The following is a 16,196-nucleotide window of genomic DNA, read 5'->3' on the forward strand; positions in this document are numbered from 1 at the left end:
ACATGTCCAACCCATTGAACTACTTCCATGGTATCTGCACACCTGGGGGTAGATACCCTTAAACTTCGAAAATAGCAAATCCGCTGAATTAGATCCATGCCCATTATAACACATACTGACATAGTGTTGGGCTGTTTTCATAATATATGCACATCTGGGGATATATTATCATAACTTATTTGCATCATTAAGTATATTTCCATTATGTTTAATCTATCCTCCCCAAAAGAACAATGATGTTCGTCCTCAGTTTTTTGTAACCAAATTGTTCCATTCTACTGAAACGTTCAGTCCCTTCTGGACTGTATTAAGAGTATATATCCATTTTTGTTCAGAACAATGCAATATTTTGTCAATATCGCCCCCTCTCATGGTATTCTTGATATGTTGGAGTATAAACAACTTCATATCTGTGTCCTTGTGTTGCATTTTCACGAAATGTTCTACCAGCGGCTTATCTGCCACCTTATTACGTATGCAGCTCCTATGTTCAGATATCCGTTGTCTCACTTCACGTGTGGTCTTACCCACATAGAGGAGTTTGCATGGACAACTAATGATGTAAATTACATTTTTCGTTAGACAGTTAGTGTGACAGTTCATCTTCCATATTCTATTGCCATAATGGAATTCTTTCTTGGTTTCAGTCGATAGGCATGCAACACATTTTCCACATTTATAATGACCAATGATGGGAGGCAGTCCCCACTGATCATTAATAGTGGGTTCTTTTTTGGGTTCTAGATAAGTGCGCACCAGTTTCTGTCTCAAGTTTTGATTGCGTTTGAACGCAAAAATCGGCTTTTTCAGTCAGGCTGTTTAACTAAATTCCAGTGCTTGTTGATAATTCTCTTTACATCTGTACTCACAGGATTGAAAGTGGTAACACATACCAAGCGTTCATTCTTATTTCTTTCTCTGGTAGTCAAACATATCTCCCGATTGGTATTGTCCGCTCTCTTTAATTGATCTTTTACTAGTCTATTTGGATATCCCCTGTTTTTCAGCCTCTCCTTTAGATGTTCCGCATGGAATTTGAATTCATCTTTCTCAGAACAATTTCTTTTGATCCACAAAAACTGCCCGTAGGGTAGATTTTGTCAGAGGCTAGCTGGATGAAAGCTGTCAAAATGGAGTAGGGAATTTTTATCGGTGGATTTCCTGAAAAGTGTTGTGATAAGTTGATTTGCAGATTTTTTGACCACAAGGTCAAGAAAACTCACCTGGCGAAAGTTGTATTCAATAGTGAATTTGATATTTGTATCACATTGGTTTAGCCAGGCATGAAGCTCATTTAGGGATTTCACTGAGCCCCTCCAAACTACAAAAACATCATCGATGTATCGTTTCCAAAACCTCAGATGCATGTCTAGGGTGGGATGGTTCATGAGGTAATTATTTTCACCAAGGACAAACTGATCCTCAAAATTAGCCATATATAAATTTGCCACGTCGGGGGCAAAAGTGGCCCCCATGCTGACACCTTTTTCTTGTTTGTAAAGTTGTTTCCTAAACAAGAAAAAGTTTTCTGTCATGGCAAGCCTAATGCATTCTTGGACAAAATCAGTAGGAGGCAAATGTGGTCTCGTTCTTTTGTTCAGAAATTGGCCAAGTACATGTAAGCATTTTAGTTGGGGAATAGCCGTATATAACGACTTTACGTCCATAGTAACGAGAATGTCATCCTCTCCGATTTCAATGTTTTTGATAATGTTAATCATATGGGTAGAGTCTTTTACATAAGATGGCATACCCAATACAAAAGGTTTAAGGAATACCTCTGAATAAACAGATAATGGTTCGAGCAACGAGTCAATGGCTGACACAATAGGTCTGCCAGGCGGCTCAGTGATATTTTTATGAATCTTAGGTAGGATATAGAAGGCCGCCTTTTTTGACTCCGTTTTATTAAGGAAGCGACCTTCTTCTTCACTTATCCACCGTTCTCTTACTGCATGATCAGTTAAACTCCTTATTTCGTTTTGTAGACGACCTGTAGGGTCCTTCTCTAGTTTCTTATAGGACACTGTGTCACCCAATAATCGCAAACATTCGGCTTCATAATTGACAGTGTCTAGTACCACAATCCCGCCCCCCTTATCCGCAGGTTTTATCGTGATCGAATCTTCACTGCATAATCTGATAAGGCTTTGTCTTTCCGCTTTTGTCAAATTATCTGGTTTATGATTCTTAGATTTGATAACTGCAAGTATTTCGCGAGTAACAATGTTCTCGAAAGCTATAATTTCAGGTGTACAGGTATGTGGCGGTGGAGTAAAGTTAGATCTCGTTTTAAGCCCACTCACATTGGGAACCGTATCCGAAGCGGAACCCTTTTCATATGGGTGGGCTGGAAGGTAAACCTCAAAAAAATGTTTGAGTCTAATATTCCTAAAGAATCTATGTAGCTCGAGTTCCATATTAAAGGCATCGGCTCTCATAGTGGGGACATATGAAAGCCCTTTGGATAACAAATCTAGATCTGATTTAGCGAGAGGATACTGAGATAGATTGAAAATGGGCATTAGGTCAGAGGTACCTTGGGTCACTGGTTGGAATACCACTGCCTGGTCCTCATTCCTTGTCCCTGCCCATATTGTGGTTGCCGCTGCCTGGGCCTGCCTCGTTGTCCCCCTCTGAAAAAAACCCGTTGTTGATTTTGCCCCCTCCCCCCACCCGTCCCTGTATTGGTACTGGTACTGGGTTGTCTGTTAAGGGAGGGGTCCGATCCACTAGAAGATCCTGAGGTGTTTGAAAAGTTAGTGTAACGATTATTCCTCCGATAGTTGAAACCACCTACAGGAGGATCTGTATGATCTGATGGGTCCCAATGTACGTCGGGTGCGAGAGTTCATAATATGGCTACAGCGGGCACACCCTTTTTGAGATGGGTGTGTTGCACCAATTTGATATATTTGGGAACTGTTTATGACAGAATTAACAGTGTGGTTTCCCCAATTATTCAGGCAGATGAATCTGACACCCAGATAATCAAAATATTTCATTATTTCCATTCATATATTGTTAGTATGTATCATAACTTTAAAATTTAGCAACATTGATTGGCATTCGCCATGTATTCATAAGGGCTTCTAGGGGAGCTGGAGTGTGCCCAATAAGCACAACATCACCTTCGTATGATAGACATGGGACAAATCTTATAGCATTCATGGTATGTACAAGTGGTGGGCAAGCCGGCTATCTTCGAAACAAAGAAAAACTTGATTAACAATAACATCTCTGAACATGAGGTATGTGGTGTCTGATATTGAAGCATTGTGAATGGAAAATCGAATAACACAATCAAATTAGGAGATAATTTGCACAGCTCCTTACAATTTTTATTCATCCTATCCCATATTAGGTGGGAATGATAAGTGAACAAATAAAGCAATCGTGCAAACATTTGATTTGAATAAGAAGAACAAGATCAATTAGGTTATTGTATGTTATGTTATGTAATGTTATGTTGAATTATACCGCACACCGCTACCACCCAGGGGTAGTTTCCAGGTACTATCATGGCTCTAGAAGAAAAGGGGCATAGGGAGGTTCGTGGGGATAGGATGAGAGCATAGGAGAGGAATTGGCGTCTGTGAGTGTTGTTTTGCATGTGAGAGTTGGAGCGGAAGGCGATGTGCATTGTAACCATATGGGTAAGACTCAGTGCCTCTGGTGTATGCTAGTGTTTGTGCTGGTATTTGTGTGTTGTGTGGTGTTGGGGTGAGTTGTGGTTGTGCGCACTGGTTCCATAAGGGATCCAGAGTTGCCGGTGGCCGTAGATTAAGATTATCTGGTGTCTTGGTGTGTACTTGCGGTTGACGGTTTTATGTACTATGTGGGGTGGTTCACTCTAGGTGTGCTTCCAGCATCTCAGAGATGATGGGTGTGAACATAGAATTGATTCTTGGTTTGTTTATGTGTAGTGTGGCTAGCCCAAGGTCTGGAGTAGTGGCATTGGTTATGTCGAAGGAGCAGGAAGGGGAAGTGGGTTAGTAATTCTGTTGGTTTGTTGAAGCTTTTGGCGTGACTCTTTAGTTGCCACCTGATCTACCCAGGTTCTTGGTTGTCATTCATTGGCCCATCTCGCCTCCTCTCTAGTTGTTTATCTGTGATGTTATTGCTGCCCGTGTCCCTTTGCGGCTGTCATTGTCTGTTGAATTACCAGGTTTTGGCCACGTTCTGAGCCATTTCCTGCAGGTGACGTGGTCTTCTGTGGTTCAAATTTCTTTGGGCATGGTGTTCCAGAGGTTAGCAATTAGTCGTGAGAATGCTGTTCTGCGGAATTCCCTTTTTTTGTAATGTTTTGCCTCTATTTGTAGGTTGTTTCTGGATCTTAGGTCCCTTTTTGTGCGGTACCTGCTAATCTTGTCTTGGAGGAATTCAGCTCCTTGTCTATGCAAGGCTTTGTGGGAGATGCAGAGTGCTTTGAATTTGAGTGTTTTATTTTTTATTTTACTGGTAACCAGTGTAGGCTTTTCAATGCTGGCATGATGTGGTTTCTTCTGTTTAGTCTTAAGAGGATCCTGGCTGTTGTATTTTGCACACTTTGGCGTTTCTTGGTGAGACTTTCCGGCATTCGCAGGTAGAGGCTGTTTGTGTAGTCGATATACAGTATCTATCCTCTGAATGTATAGTTTCTGGGTATGTGAGAAAGTACTAACTTAGCCTGTAACACACACAGGTGGGTGATGGTGGTGAGATGACATTGAGTTAGTGGTGAATGTGGATTAGTGTAAATACACTGAGTATAGCAATGAGCGGATAGGCCACCTGATATATAAATATAAAAATTGAAGAGTTCTGATATGGAGTGGTTAATATTGGAACACAATGAGGTCGAAGTTGGTGAATGTAGACAGTGTTGGGGGTGTTTTAACAACTGGTATCTGGTAGACATTTATAAGATGACACTGGCTAAAGGATTGATTGGAAATATAATATTGGAATGTAAGAGCATTCTTGAACTAATGAGGTTTATTAATTTTTTGTTTTTTTATTCCCTCCCCTTTCCCTCTTTCCCTCTTCTGGTTTTTCTCCCCTGATCCCTGTTTTCTACATAAATGGTCCAATCGTTTTTCATTTAGATAATTGGTGAATTGCTCATCATGTTTTGGTTATGTGAAAACCATGCACAATTATGGAATGTACATTATAATTGCTGATGTAATTTTTGATAATATAATTATACAGCCCTGAAGAAAACCTGTGAAGTGTCAGCTGTACTAAGCACAACGTGCCTAAATAAAGTACATATGTTTACAAATTAGGAGTACTAACTCTTAAGTTATTCTGTTCGAGTGAGAGGACTTTGGTATTGGCGCAAGTGGTCGGTTGGACAAATTAGGTCTATACATTTGTTTCTAGAATCTTAGGGGTTCAGCCTCTTATCCAACATAAGCCTTTGCTAGCCAACCACCCGATTATAATGAAAAGGCTAAACCCAAATGTAACATTTAATAACTAAGTGTGGTAGACACTCTGACTAGGTGCAACCTACACCTTCGAATCCAGTTAGATACAGATTAAATAAGAGCAGTTTTAAGCACACAACCTTGCTTCACACCTTGTACAGTTTCAAAAGTTTTAGTTTCATCTCCATTTTTCCCGTATGCAATGAAATCTTGAGTTTTGGTGTCTAATTGAACTAAAAGACTCAAAACATCCTTACCGACACCCAACTTTTGCAGAGTAATCCACAGGAAACATCTGTCAACACTATCAAAAGCTGTGGAGAAGTCCATAACTACCAAATGAAAAGGTTCACCTTTGACAGCCCGGTATTTGCCTGCAGCCAAGTTTAAACATTGCTCTCTAGTTTGTAATGAGTCACAAAAGGCTAGATCAGATAATTGGGGTCATTACGACCCTGGCGTTAAGGGTTTAACGGCGCCGTAAAAGGTGTTGGCGCCGTTAAACCCTTAACGCCTGATTACGAGGTCCCTTTGCGGGACCCGACCTTAACGGCTGGTTTTACCAGCCTTTAAAGTAGGGTGCTGCAAAGGGACCTCGGTGCTAATTACGGTACCGTACTTAGCGCCTTCCCCAGTCCCATTGAGCCCTATGGGGCGAAAAAATGGGAATGGGGAAGGGCCATGGTGAAATGGGGAAATACCGCCCCGCCAACCTTGGAATGGGGTGGTATTTCCCCATTCCACCATGGCGGACTCGTTACAACACCGGCACCAACCATGGTGCTAATAACGCCATGGTTTAGCGCCGGGGTTGTAATGAGGGCCAATATCTTATTCTCCTCTGTCCATGAAATTATATTTTCTCGAGCATTTCCCCAACAATTTTAGAGAAACATCTGTCAGGGAAATTGGCATAAAGCATTTAGGTAAATCATGGTTGCTTTTTAAAAAAAGAATTGTATTTTATTAGAAATCATCCATTTGGGCAGGAGTATCATTACGCTGAGCATAGCCCGATTGTGATGAATTGGGTTCTGCCTCGCAGGAGTACAAGGATGAGCAGGGACAAAAAGGCCCACTCAGCCCTCACACTCTACAAACCAAAACACAACTCAATCATAAATGCAAAACAGGGACAATCAAGAGATATACCTCCTTCGCCTTTTGTGGTAATGCCGGCCAACGGAAGGCTATACTCTTAAGAGGAGTGTAAAGGTGAACCAGTAGTGACCCAAACATCATGTTATCACAGTCCAAAAAAAAGGGATTGTCCAATCAAGGTTCTATAAAAATATAAACACTTTAATAAAACACACCATCTGCAAGTAGAACCAAAAGATATTACTACACAAAAACCCACTTCAATGGAAAGAACAGAGAAGATGTGACAGACTGGAGAAAGTAGCACTCTGCGTACTGCTCCAGGGGTAGTAGGTAAGGTACTTTCATAAAAGGATATTTGGTTAAAAGCAGGAGCAATCATGACCTAACCAGTCTCTAGGATCCCAGTAGACCGTGGGAGCAGTCCAGTGTCAGAGTACCCGGATTCAGATCTTGGTGGGTTGATGCATTAGACCCGGGTTCAAACATTGATGCGAGCTGATCAGGCACAGTCAGGCATGTAGGATAGTGGGGCAGGCGTCGAGTAGGGTTGAGTATGGGTGCTCTGTGCGGTCGAACAGTGGTGGTCCAATAATGCAGCTCGGGGCGGTCCCAAGAACATTTCACAGTTGGCCAGGCCGAGTTGGCCTTAGTGGCTGGGAGAGGTCAGCGAGTGAGGCACCAGCTGTTTCAGTCAGCGGGCGACATTTGTTGAGGTGATGATCGAGTGTGCATCTATGTGCAGTTACTGAGGCGGCGGTTCTGGGCTAGCTGGGCCGAGCCGTGGATGTAACCCCCGGTTAAAGTTGGCATGTGACCCACCAGAGATTAAGTTCAGTTTCTGGCATTGAGCAGTCAGTCACTTTGGGCCTAACAAGTGACGTGCTTTGCTAGGGCACGATGCAGTGTCGAGCTGGTTTAGATGCGTGAAATAGTTCAGCCGGTTGGAGGAATGTAGACACAAGCACCAGCGCCTTACCTCTTGTTCAGGATGCAGGGAACACAGAATGATCGGTTCAATGTGGTAGAACAGTGAGCTTAGGCTGGTCTGGCTCTCCGGTTGCTGTGAACCCTTGCAAAGGACTCAAGAACAGGATACTCCAGTTCAGGGTCTGCTCTCGTAGCACAGAAGATCCATTGCAGAATGGCTGGTCCTGGTCCACAGCACTGGTCATTTCTGATGTTCCCTGGGGGTGGTTAGGGGACAGATCAGAACGAAGCTTCTGTCTTGGAGGCTCTTTCTTCACCTCTGGTAGAGGGCTTTGGACAGTGCAACTGACCCAAAAGAAGTCCAGGTGAGAATGTTCAGAGCATCTCTTTGACCTTAAATGATCATTGAGGAACTGAGGGAATTCTGCTGAAGGGGTGCGAGACTCCTTCTTTTAAAGGCACAAGCCCTCAGGTGATTGGTCTAAAGCTAGCCTGCTTTAGGGGACCAATCCCTGCTCCTGGCTGGAGTGGAATTTTCCCTGTTGATCTTGCACCCAAATTGCTTTGCTCAAGAGGAAGTAGAGGGGACAGGAAAGGGAACAAGAGATAGTGAGAAACAAGATGGTGGAAGGGTTCTTGCAGTGCGACGAGCACTCCTGCCTATCTTCCTACCACCCCCTTCCCTCCTACCGACAACAAAGAACTTTGGATATGCAGCAACCTGCCGTGAGGCTACTCCTCCTATATGGGTGTGCTCCTTTGATACCCAGGCCCAGGACCGCTGCCTGCTGTGCAGCTGTCTCTGGGGGACAGGATTACTGGCCCTCTCAAAGAGAATCAAAGAGAGGCTGGGTCCTCTGGGTTCCTGTCCTGCCATGTGGCAGTATCAGCCCACCTGACCCAAATACACATTCTCTTCCACAGCAGAGCGGACACACAGGGGCTGACACATGTGCAATATCACACATGATCATAAGTATAGCCGTGCACTGTGCCTAAACTCAGGTATGGCTTATTCTTAGAAATTTCCCTGCCATTAGCACGGCGTACCCATGAACTTCATAGTTTGGGTACAGGGGGCATACCTTAAATATCACCCCGGCACTGCAGTGACTTTGCTGTTCCTGCAGCGGTCGAGTGGGCATCTTGTGACCATTGAACCTGCTCTGCACCACAAGCGGAGTCTGTGCTGTGGATCAGGCTTCTGATGCAGCAGGAAACAGGTGCACTATTCTTTTTCCATGGAGTTGTGACAAAGGGAAATCTGGTTAGCAGATTACCCCTTTGGAGAAGAAATCACCGGCATCATTGTATGTACTAGAAATCACCCTTGCCAGATGGCAATTTCTCACACCAATAGTTACCTAATAAAGTAGCCCACAGGCAGACATAAGACTTATATAAGTCATCTGGGGCCCCCTCAGGTCCTTGTGCCTGTGAAGAGGATAATTGTCTTATACAAGAGGAACATTTATTTATTTTTAGCTCCTCAGCCAATGGATATAAAGGAGAAACAAGATCAATATTAATCGAATAAGCCGAAGATTGGGAGCCATATACCTCTGAAAAATAATGAAACAAGGTTTCCCTTGAAATATTATCCTGTAAGGCAGATACCACACTATTTGTAGCTGAACTTGATGCAACCGATTTCCAAAACGTTCTTACATCTTTGGAATTAGAGTCCACAAGGATTTGGTCCAGCAGACCCTTTTCAGGCTAATATTTAGCCCTAGCCAGGTTTGCCCTATACTCAGTTCTAGCTTTAGTGATATCAACTCTAGGCGAAGCCTGATGCTTTAGGCAGAATGGGAGGCTCCCTTTTGCTATTTCATGGTACTTGTTCAACCAACTCTTTCCTGCATCATTCAAAGATTTTGACCGGGAGGGACAAGTCACAACAGTTTTCACAATATAATTAAAAGAGCCAAAGGATACCGTTCAAAAGAAAGGCATGTTAAGATATCATTACTACCTTTACTAAAAATTGCATTCAGGTATATATGTTTACATTCATTAAACCATATGAGCTGCCTTCTTTTATTCTATGCATGTATAAGAATGAGAGGAGTTGCTAAAAATGATTCTTCAATGCACTAAGGAATCTTACATAAAGAGAAAAATGATCGCTTTAAGGCCTTATGATGACTATAAAAGTCTTAATTGTAGACCAATCATCTAATCTACAAATGATGTAGTCTATTGGTGCTAATGGAGTGTTTATAGAGGTACCCTTTGCAGGGGTATCTGTTAAAAATCACCCATTCAAAACACAAAACTTTAAATTTAAGAGAAGATTCACAAGTTCCTTCCCCACGTTATTTCTAAAAGAAGAGTTAAATCTTGATATGGGAATAGACAATGCCTCATACTCGTCAGAGTCAAGATCAGCTAAAATGGTTGTGCCAATACAAGCACTCAAGTACCCAGCTGTCAGCACAAAATCCCATATTAAATCATCATCATATGAGCTGAAAGTTAACGAATCATAAATATTTTTCAGTTCATCCAATAGGGTAGTTTTGTGCACATAACTGTACAAATTAAATAAATGACCTTTGTTACCATTAGAAAATGTGATGCACAGAACTTCTACATTACTAGTTGACTGGGTTATCACATCCCCGGTAACGCCTAAATAAGGCATCTGAAAGACCTAGCAAAACACGTCCTCTGGCAGCCGTAGTAGCGAATCCTACAATAACTATACATATAGACTGGTTCAATTAACCAGGTTTTCCTGACACACATTTTCCCCAATCAAGATCCATCACTGTATTTTGTAATTCCAGGAAAGAATATCAATTTCACCCAAACTCCTAGACATATTAGAAGTAGCAGAAGCATTGTGTTACATAAGAAATGATTACAATTTACTCCAGACAGATCCCAAACTTCAGATGGAGGGTTGAGCATTGAAGGGAGCAGGTGCAGGTTTTATGCAGTGTCTCCCCTAACAACTCGGTTACGCTTCCAACATGTACACCTTGGACATTGTGTGTGTCACATTCTGAGCAGGAATGCAGGAGCTGAATAGAAATGTGCATGCCATAGGATGCAGAAGGCAGGAGCCAGTCTTTTACACTGGCAATGCTGGCATACATTTGGGCACAGGCAGTATGCTAAAGGGTTCTATAGGGACATGCTGTCATAGATTGTGGACCAAGACTTTGTAAACCTGTGCTTTACGTTGGCTTTACTGGTCTATATTGTAGGCACCATAATGGAAGTCTTTTACAGTAGCCATGCTGACACATATTTGGTTACAGCCAGTAAGGAAAAGTGTTCAACAAGGCAATGCTGGCATATATATTGTAGACACAGTCATCAGGAACCTGTACTTTACAGTGGTAGTGCTGGAATATATTGCAGGGTCTCATAATGAAAATGGTTCACAGTGACACCCCTGGAATATATTTAAACACAGGTGACATGGAAAAGTGTTTTGCAATGATGGCATATGTTCTAGATAAGCACACTGACCTGCGTTTACAGTGGTAATGCTGGCATATATTGTGGTGTACCCTCATGAATGTGTTTTACAGTGGTAGTGCTGAAATATATGTTTTGGGCAGAGGCATAATGAAATTGGTGTACAATGGTCCTGTGTACTTTTGCTTTCTGATGTGGCATCTGTCTTTTGGATCTTTTCATGCGTTACTCTGCAGAAGCAATTGTACATTGTATCCCTGACACATGTTCCGTAAAATGCACAATTTCAACCTTTTAGTTTAAAAGATTTTGAAAATGTGGAGAACCCCCTCCCCCCAAACACTGCTACATTGGTATGGCCTACCTCACTGTGCTCAGTTGCCTGTGCTAATTTGGGAGAGAGATTGACACGCCAACAATTGACAAAATCACCAGCTGCCACTAATATGCATCATTTATAATGGAGGTGCCCCCTCAGGATATGTCACCCCGGCAAGCAAGAAAATCTGATTGCGCAACTGCTGGAGGGCACTACTATAAACTACTACCTGAAGAAGCTGCTACCTCAGCACAATCCCTGGTGCAGAGTCAGAACTACCCAGAGGAACTGTGACTGTAGGGCGAGCACACGGGCCACGCGTTCCTTTTCCCAGCCCACTGGGCAGAACGAGATTCCTTCCTGTAATCAGCCACTCCCCATCACTGCAGTCATTGCTGCTTCTTTGCCCAGCACAATTCTAGCACTAGCAATACTGAAACAAGCACCTCAGGATGGGAGTGTAAAATGTAGTATCTCATACTCACATGTGTACAGCAGGATTTCACACACCACCCAACTCGAGTTGTAAAGAGTTACTGTATATTGCAGGCCCGGAGACAAGTCAGTTATATTAATGGCGCTGGCCGCTTCTGATATATTGACTGTGGGCAGGGAGGACCCCGCGTCAGTAGATGTAGCGGTTGCGTTGTCGACGCTGCTGTCGTTGAGTTGGGCTGCCATACTGGTTGTGCCGCTGATCCAGTTGAGTGGACTGCATGGGCCCTGAAGATCTGAAAGCAAGTGAAACATAGCTCTCCATCAGAGCATTGCGCTGCAGCTTTGAGCACAACACTATTCCAAATGATCCACCACTTCCAAAGATGGAATGGGAAAGAGATGTTCTAATTAGGCCCGGTGATGATTGACTCTTCCCCACTCCATCTTTCAAGGCGCCCGCACTTTGAAGATACAATACAGGGCCTCATTACGAGTTTGGAGGCAGCCATGCCCTTAAGAAGAAGCATAAAGTGGTGATAGCAGCAAAAGTGGGACAGAGTTGTTCCTGTCCTGACAGAGTGCTGAGAACAAATCATTAGGCTAAATAGAGTTTGTGCAAGTTAAACAAACTCGGGAGTTTGGAGGTAGCCATGCCCTTATCCTGACTCTGTCAGGACAGGAACAACTCTGTCCCACTTTTGCTGCTATCACCACTTTATGCTTCTTCTTAAGGGCATGGCTGCCTCCAAACTCGGGTCCGGGTCCGTGGTCCCTGAATGGAGAATTACCGGCCCATTCCGACTTTGGAGGGCCCGGTATTTCCCCATTCAGGGACCCCGGACCCTGATGTTCCCCATTCCCATTCGAGCCCCCATAGGGCTCAATGGGAATGGGGAGCATGCTAACAACGGGCCCCTTAATAACGGGCCCGTTGTTAGCATGCTAGTTCCCTCGCTGGACCCGCAAAAGGACGTCTGGTCTGACCAGACGTCCAGAGCGGGTCCCGCGAGGGAACCTCGTAATAGGGCGGAATGGATTTAACAGTGCTGGCACCTTTACCGGCGCCGTTAAACAAATTCCGCCAGGGTCGTAATGAGGCCCACAGACACGTTTGCCTGTAGGCTAGTCCTACTATGACTTAGGGTGACCAGACGTCCCGGGAATGTCCTGGTTTCTGGTGCTCTGTCCCCCTTTCTCAAGATCATGTTTCCATTGGAAACTGCAGTAGTGCCGGAATGCACAATCACACACTAAATAAATACTGCATTTTACAACTTAAGATAGTGTTAGTTTGTGAAAAAGTAATTATAATATGTGTTTATTTGAACACTAACACTTAAACCCCCTTCTCCTCCAACCTCTACTGAAGTGTAGCGCCTTGACAGCCACTTTCAAGAGTTAGTACTACATTTCTGTTAGTTGCCCTGTCCCGTTTTTTTACTTTTTAAATCTGGTCACCCTATACTATGTCCTCATATAAAACTAGCATGAAAAAAGAATGCACAATCGGAATCAGTGCCCAGCAGTGCCACTCTGAGGACTCTCAGAGACAGAGCTTGTGTTGTCAGCGGATTACCCCTTGGTTTGTTCACTGGGTATCCAACCTCCCCACCGCGCCCCGAAGTCTTCCCCTGAAGCACTTTAAACCGCAAACAAAAGCTATAAATGACTTGACGAATAGTTGTGGGTTTGTGGTTCTTGCCGATGTTGCTGTGGCATCAGTAATTGTAAACATCAAATGGCAAGACATGCCACTTTTGCGAGGGCAATTTCTAGACTTCAAATGACACGCTGGTAATGGTTGTGCATCCATAAAGGTGTGTAATCAGGTGGCAGTGAGTGTGTAGGTGAAGGCCCTTAGAAGGAGGCGTGGTCAAGGCTCCTCCAGCACCAGTAGAATGACCCTGGCACAGATGAGAAGAAGTGCTGGCGTTCAGGTGAGCAGATATGACTATGCAGCTGCTACCCTTCAGCGCCCACCAGCGCGCTCCTGTAGGACCCCCAGAGAGCAATGCATCCTGGACTATGTTACTGGAGGATAACAGGCAGACCTAGACCCGAGGCAGAATGTGCATCAATGACAGAAGGATGCGGGGTGAGTTGCTACGCTGAGCTGAGGAGTACCCCAGGTGGCAATCCAATGCTCAGAAGTAACCAGAATGAGGGAGTGGCTGCTGCCGCGCAGAGAGTAAGATACGCTAAGGTTGCTCAGCAGGTTGAGCGCTCGTTGCTGTGATCTGTGTTTGATTCGCGGGTTCAAATCCCGGCAAGGCCAACTCAGCCTTTCATCCTTTCGAGATGGACAAAGTGAGTACCAACTTCGATTGGGATATACTAATGTATGTAAATATGTTCTGTGTAAAGTGCCTTGGATAAAAGTGCTATACAAGTAACACATTAGCATAGTTATTATTATAGAGTGAGGGATGGGGAGATGAGTTATGTACTTGGTACTGTAGCTAATGGATGTTGAGACATTGGGGCTCATTACGAGTTTCACTAGGCAGCCACGGTAGAAATCCCCATGCTAGCCATAGCTAGCCATAGCTAGCCATAGCTGAGCATGCTTCACCACTAGATCTGTCTGTGTGAACTAGATGCATGCGCACTTCACATATGCCTTATCAGGGTGCGTAATAAAGCTAACATATAGTTATTTATTCAGAGTCAGTACAGTGCTGGAAGCCCATCACCACTCGTAACACATTCACTGAGCGCCGGTGTAATATTTCATTCCATACTTTACATAATAGAGCAGGTAGCATAGCCTGTAAATACAGCGCCTCACGGCTCTGCACGTTTCATAGCTTGGATCCGATGCAGGCAGCACAATGCTTTCAGTGGCAATTGGCCAATGTCCAGTGATATATTCAAGGTGGCAATATGAGGTGTCAAGGTGTCTAAGCCGGACCCCGGATCATTGTGGAAGATGCGTTGAAGGGAAGAGGTCAGATCGCGGTGATTTAGGTCTTTGAGTAGCAAAGTGGGAAACGTTCTCCCTTTAACTTGACATAAACTATCACTGACCCATTGGAGACCACGCCAGCGGGCTCTATTATGGGGTAGATTACCCACAGCCAAGTTAGTGGTCCAAAGCCAAGGACGAGGGCCTCTAATGAGGGTCATCAAGCATGCAGTAGAGAGCAATGGTAAGGACTCTAAAGCTATTGGGGCTGCTGAAGGGGACAAAAGGGGAGCCTGCCCTGTGACTTCCTGTGCAATAGTTTGCCAATGTCTTCTCCCCTAGTGCTGAGTGAGTACACATCACAAGGGAAGCTTGGAGTGCAGCCTTTACAGGTGGTTAGAGCCTTCATTCTAAGCTTGCTGATAGGCTAGACAGCTGGAAACAGAAGAACAAATGAGATTTTTGGAATACAGGCTTCCACCGGTGGTTAGAGCCTGGCTTCACCTTTTCTAACTGTGTTAATAAAAGAAAGCATGCTCTAATAGGCATGAAGGACCTCCTTTTTAATGCAAATATAACTTTCCTAGTTTGTGGACTTTCTGCCTTGTTGCAGTCCATAGAGCTTCACTCAATTCTACTCAGCACTATGGGGGTCATTCCGACCCTGGCGTTAAGGGGTTAATGGTGCCGGTAAAGGTGCCGGAGCCATCAACCCCTTACCGCCTCATTACGAGTTCTGCTCGCTGGACCCGCTAAGGACGCCAGGTTTTAGCCACCAGATAACTCCCTATTTTAGGTCAGAAAGCAAACACGGTGGGTGAGTTTTATGGAGGAATGTGACTGAATTGAATTCCTGAGTGTTTGGGTCCTTACACTATGGGCATGAAGCTCTTTAGGGGAGGGGTGTTCCACACCAAGTGCACGGATGACATACAGAAGCATCCCAATGGGAAGCAAAAGTCTTAAAAGCCTGTTTCCCAGTATTACAACCATTATCAGTCATAAGTCAAAGAACATCCTGTTGGAGGAGTGAAAATAAGGGGGTTGAACTTTGGTCTCTGTTATTGTGGATCATTTTAGCATCGGCAGAAGGATATGAAAAAAATATTGGAAAGAAAACCTCCTCATCAATGTTGAAATGCAATAGAACCTAGGGGAGGACGATGGAGGGGCCCTCAGTGCAAAGTTATTTGGAAAGCTGGATAAGATGTTGCTGCAAGAAAGCTTAAAGCTAGCTTGCCCAGTAAGCGGAAGGGGCAGCAGCAAGGGACGCCACCTTCCATGTCACCAGTTACACAACGCTGGAGGCCATTTTGTTTGTCGGGCTTCAGGCAGCCTGCAGTGAAGGCCATGGAAATGGTGCTTTACAGCACTTTATTGGTTGATGGCTTGATTGCGGATATCGATGGTGTGCTACTAGGCTCCAATATCATGCGTCAGATCATTCGATCAAATCTTACAAGAACAAGTTCACAAAATAATCAAGTTATTAAACAAGTACACAGTGCCCTCTGAAACAAGAACTGTGCTATAATTACTGACTAAACTGGCCAAGATCCTTATCGGATAGGAGGCACTGTGGTAGACCGTTCAAAAGAGAAGAGATAACAAGAGGTCCATTGTGAATATTATGTGATGGTCAACTCTCTTTCCCTTA

At 44.0% G+C, this 16,196-nt stretch overlaps 1 protein-coding gene across 6 annotated transcripts in view; it reads right to left on the reverse strand.

Moving 5' to 3' along the window:
• Positions 1 to 16,196, reverse strand: part of PTPRH (protein tyrosine phosphatase receptor type H) — a 687,535-nt gene that overhangs the window by 379,417 nt on the left and 291,922 nt on the right. For 5 of the 6 annotated variants that reach the window (XM_069638104.1, XM_069638130.1, XM_069638121.1 and 2 more), the window contains exon 3: positions 11,682 to 11,927. The exons of the other annotated variant lie outside the window; for it this stretch is intronic. In XM_069638104.1, coding sequence (XP_069494205.1) covers positions 11,682 to 11,927 — 246 coding nt within the window. The remainder of the gene's footprint in view (positions 1 to 11,681; positions 11,928 to 16,196) is intronic. 6 annotated transcript variants of the gene reach the window in all.

This window comes from Ambystoma mexicanum, chromosome 1q, assembly GCF_040938575.1.
Source record: "Ambystoma mexicanum isolate Mex_15411 chromosome 1q, UKY_AmexF1_1, whole genome shotgun sequence".
NCBI lineage: Eukaryota > Metazoa > Chordata > Amphibia > Caudata > Ambystomatidae > Ambystoma > Ambystoma mexicanum.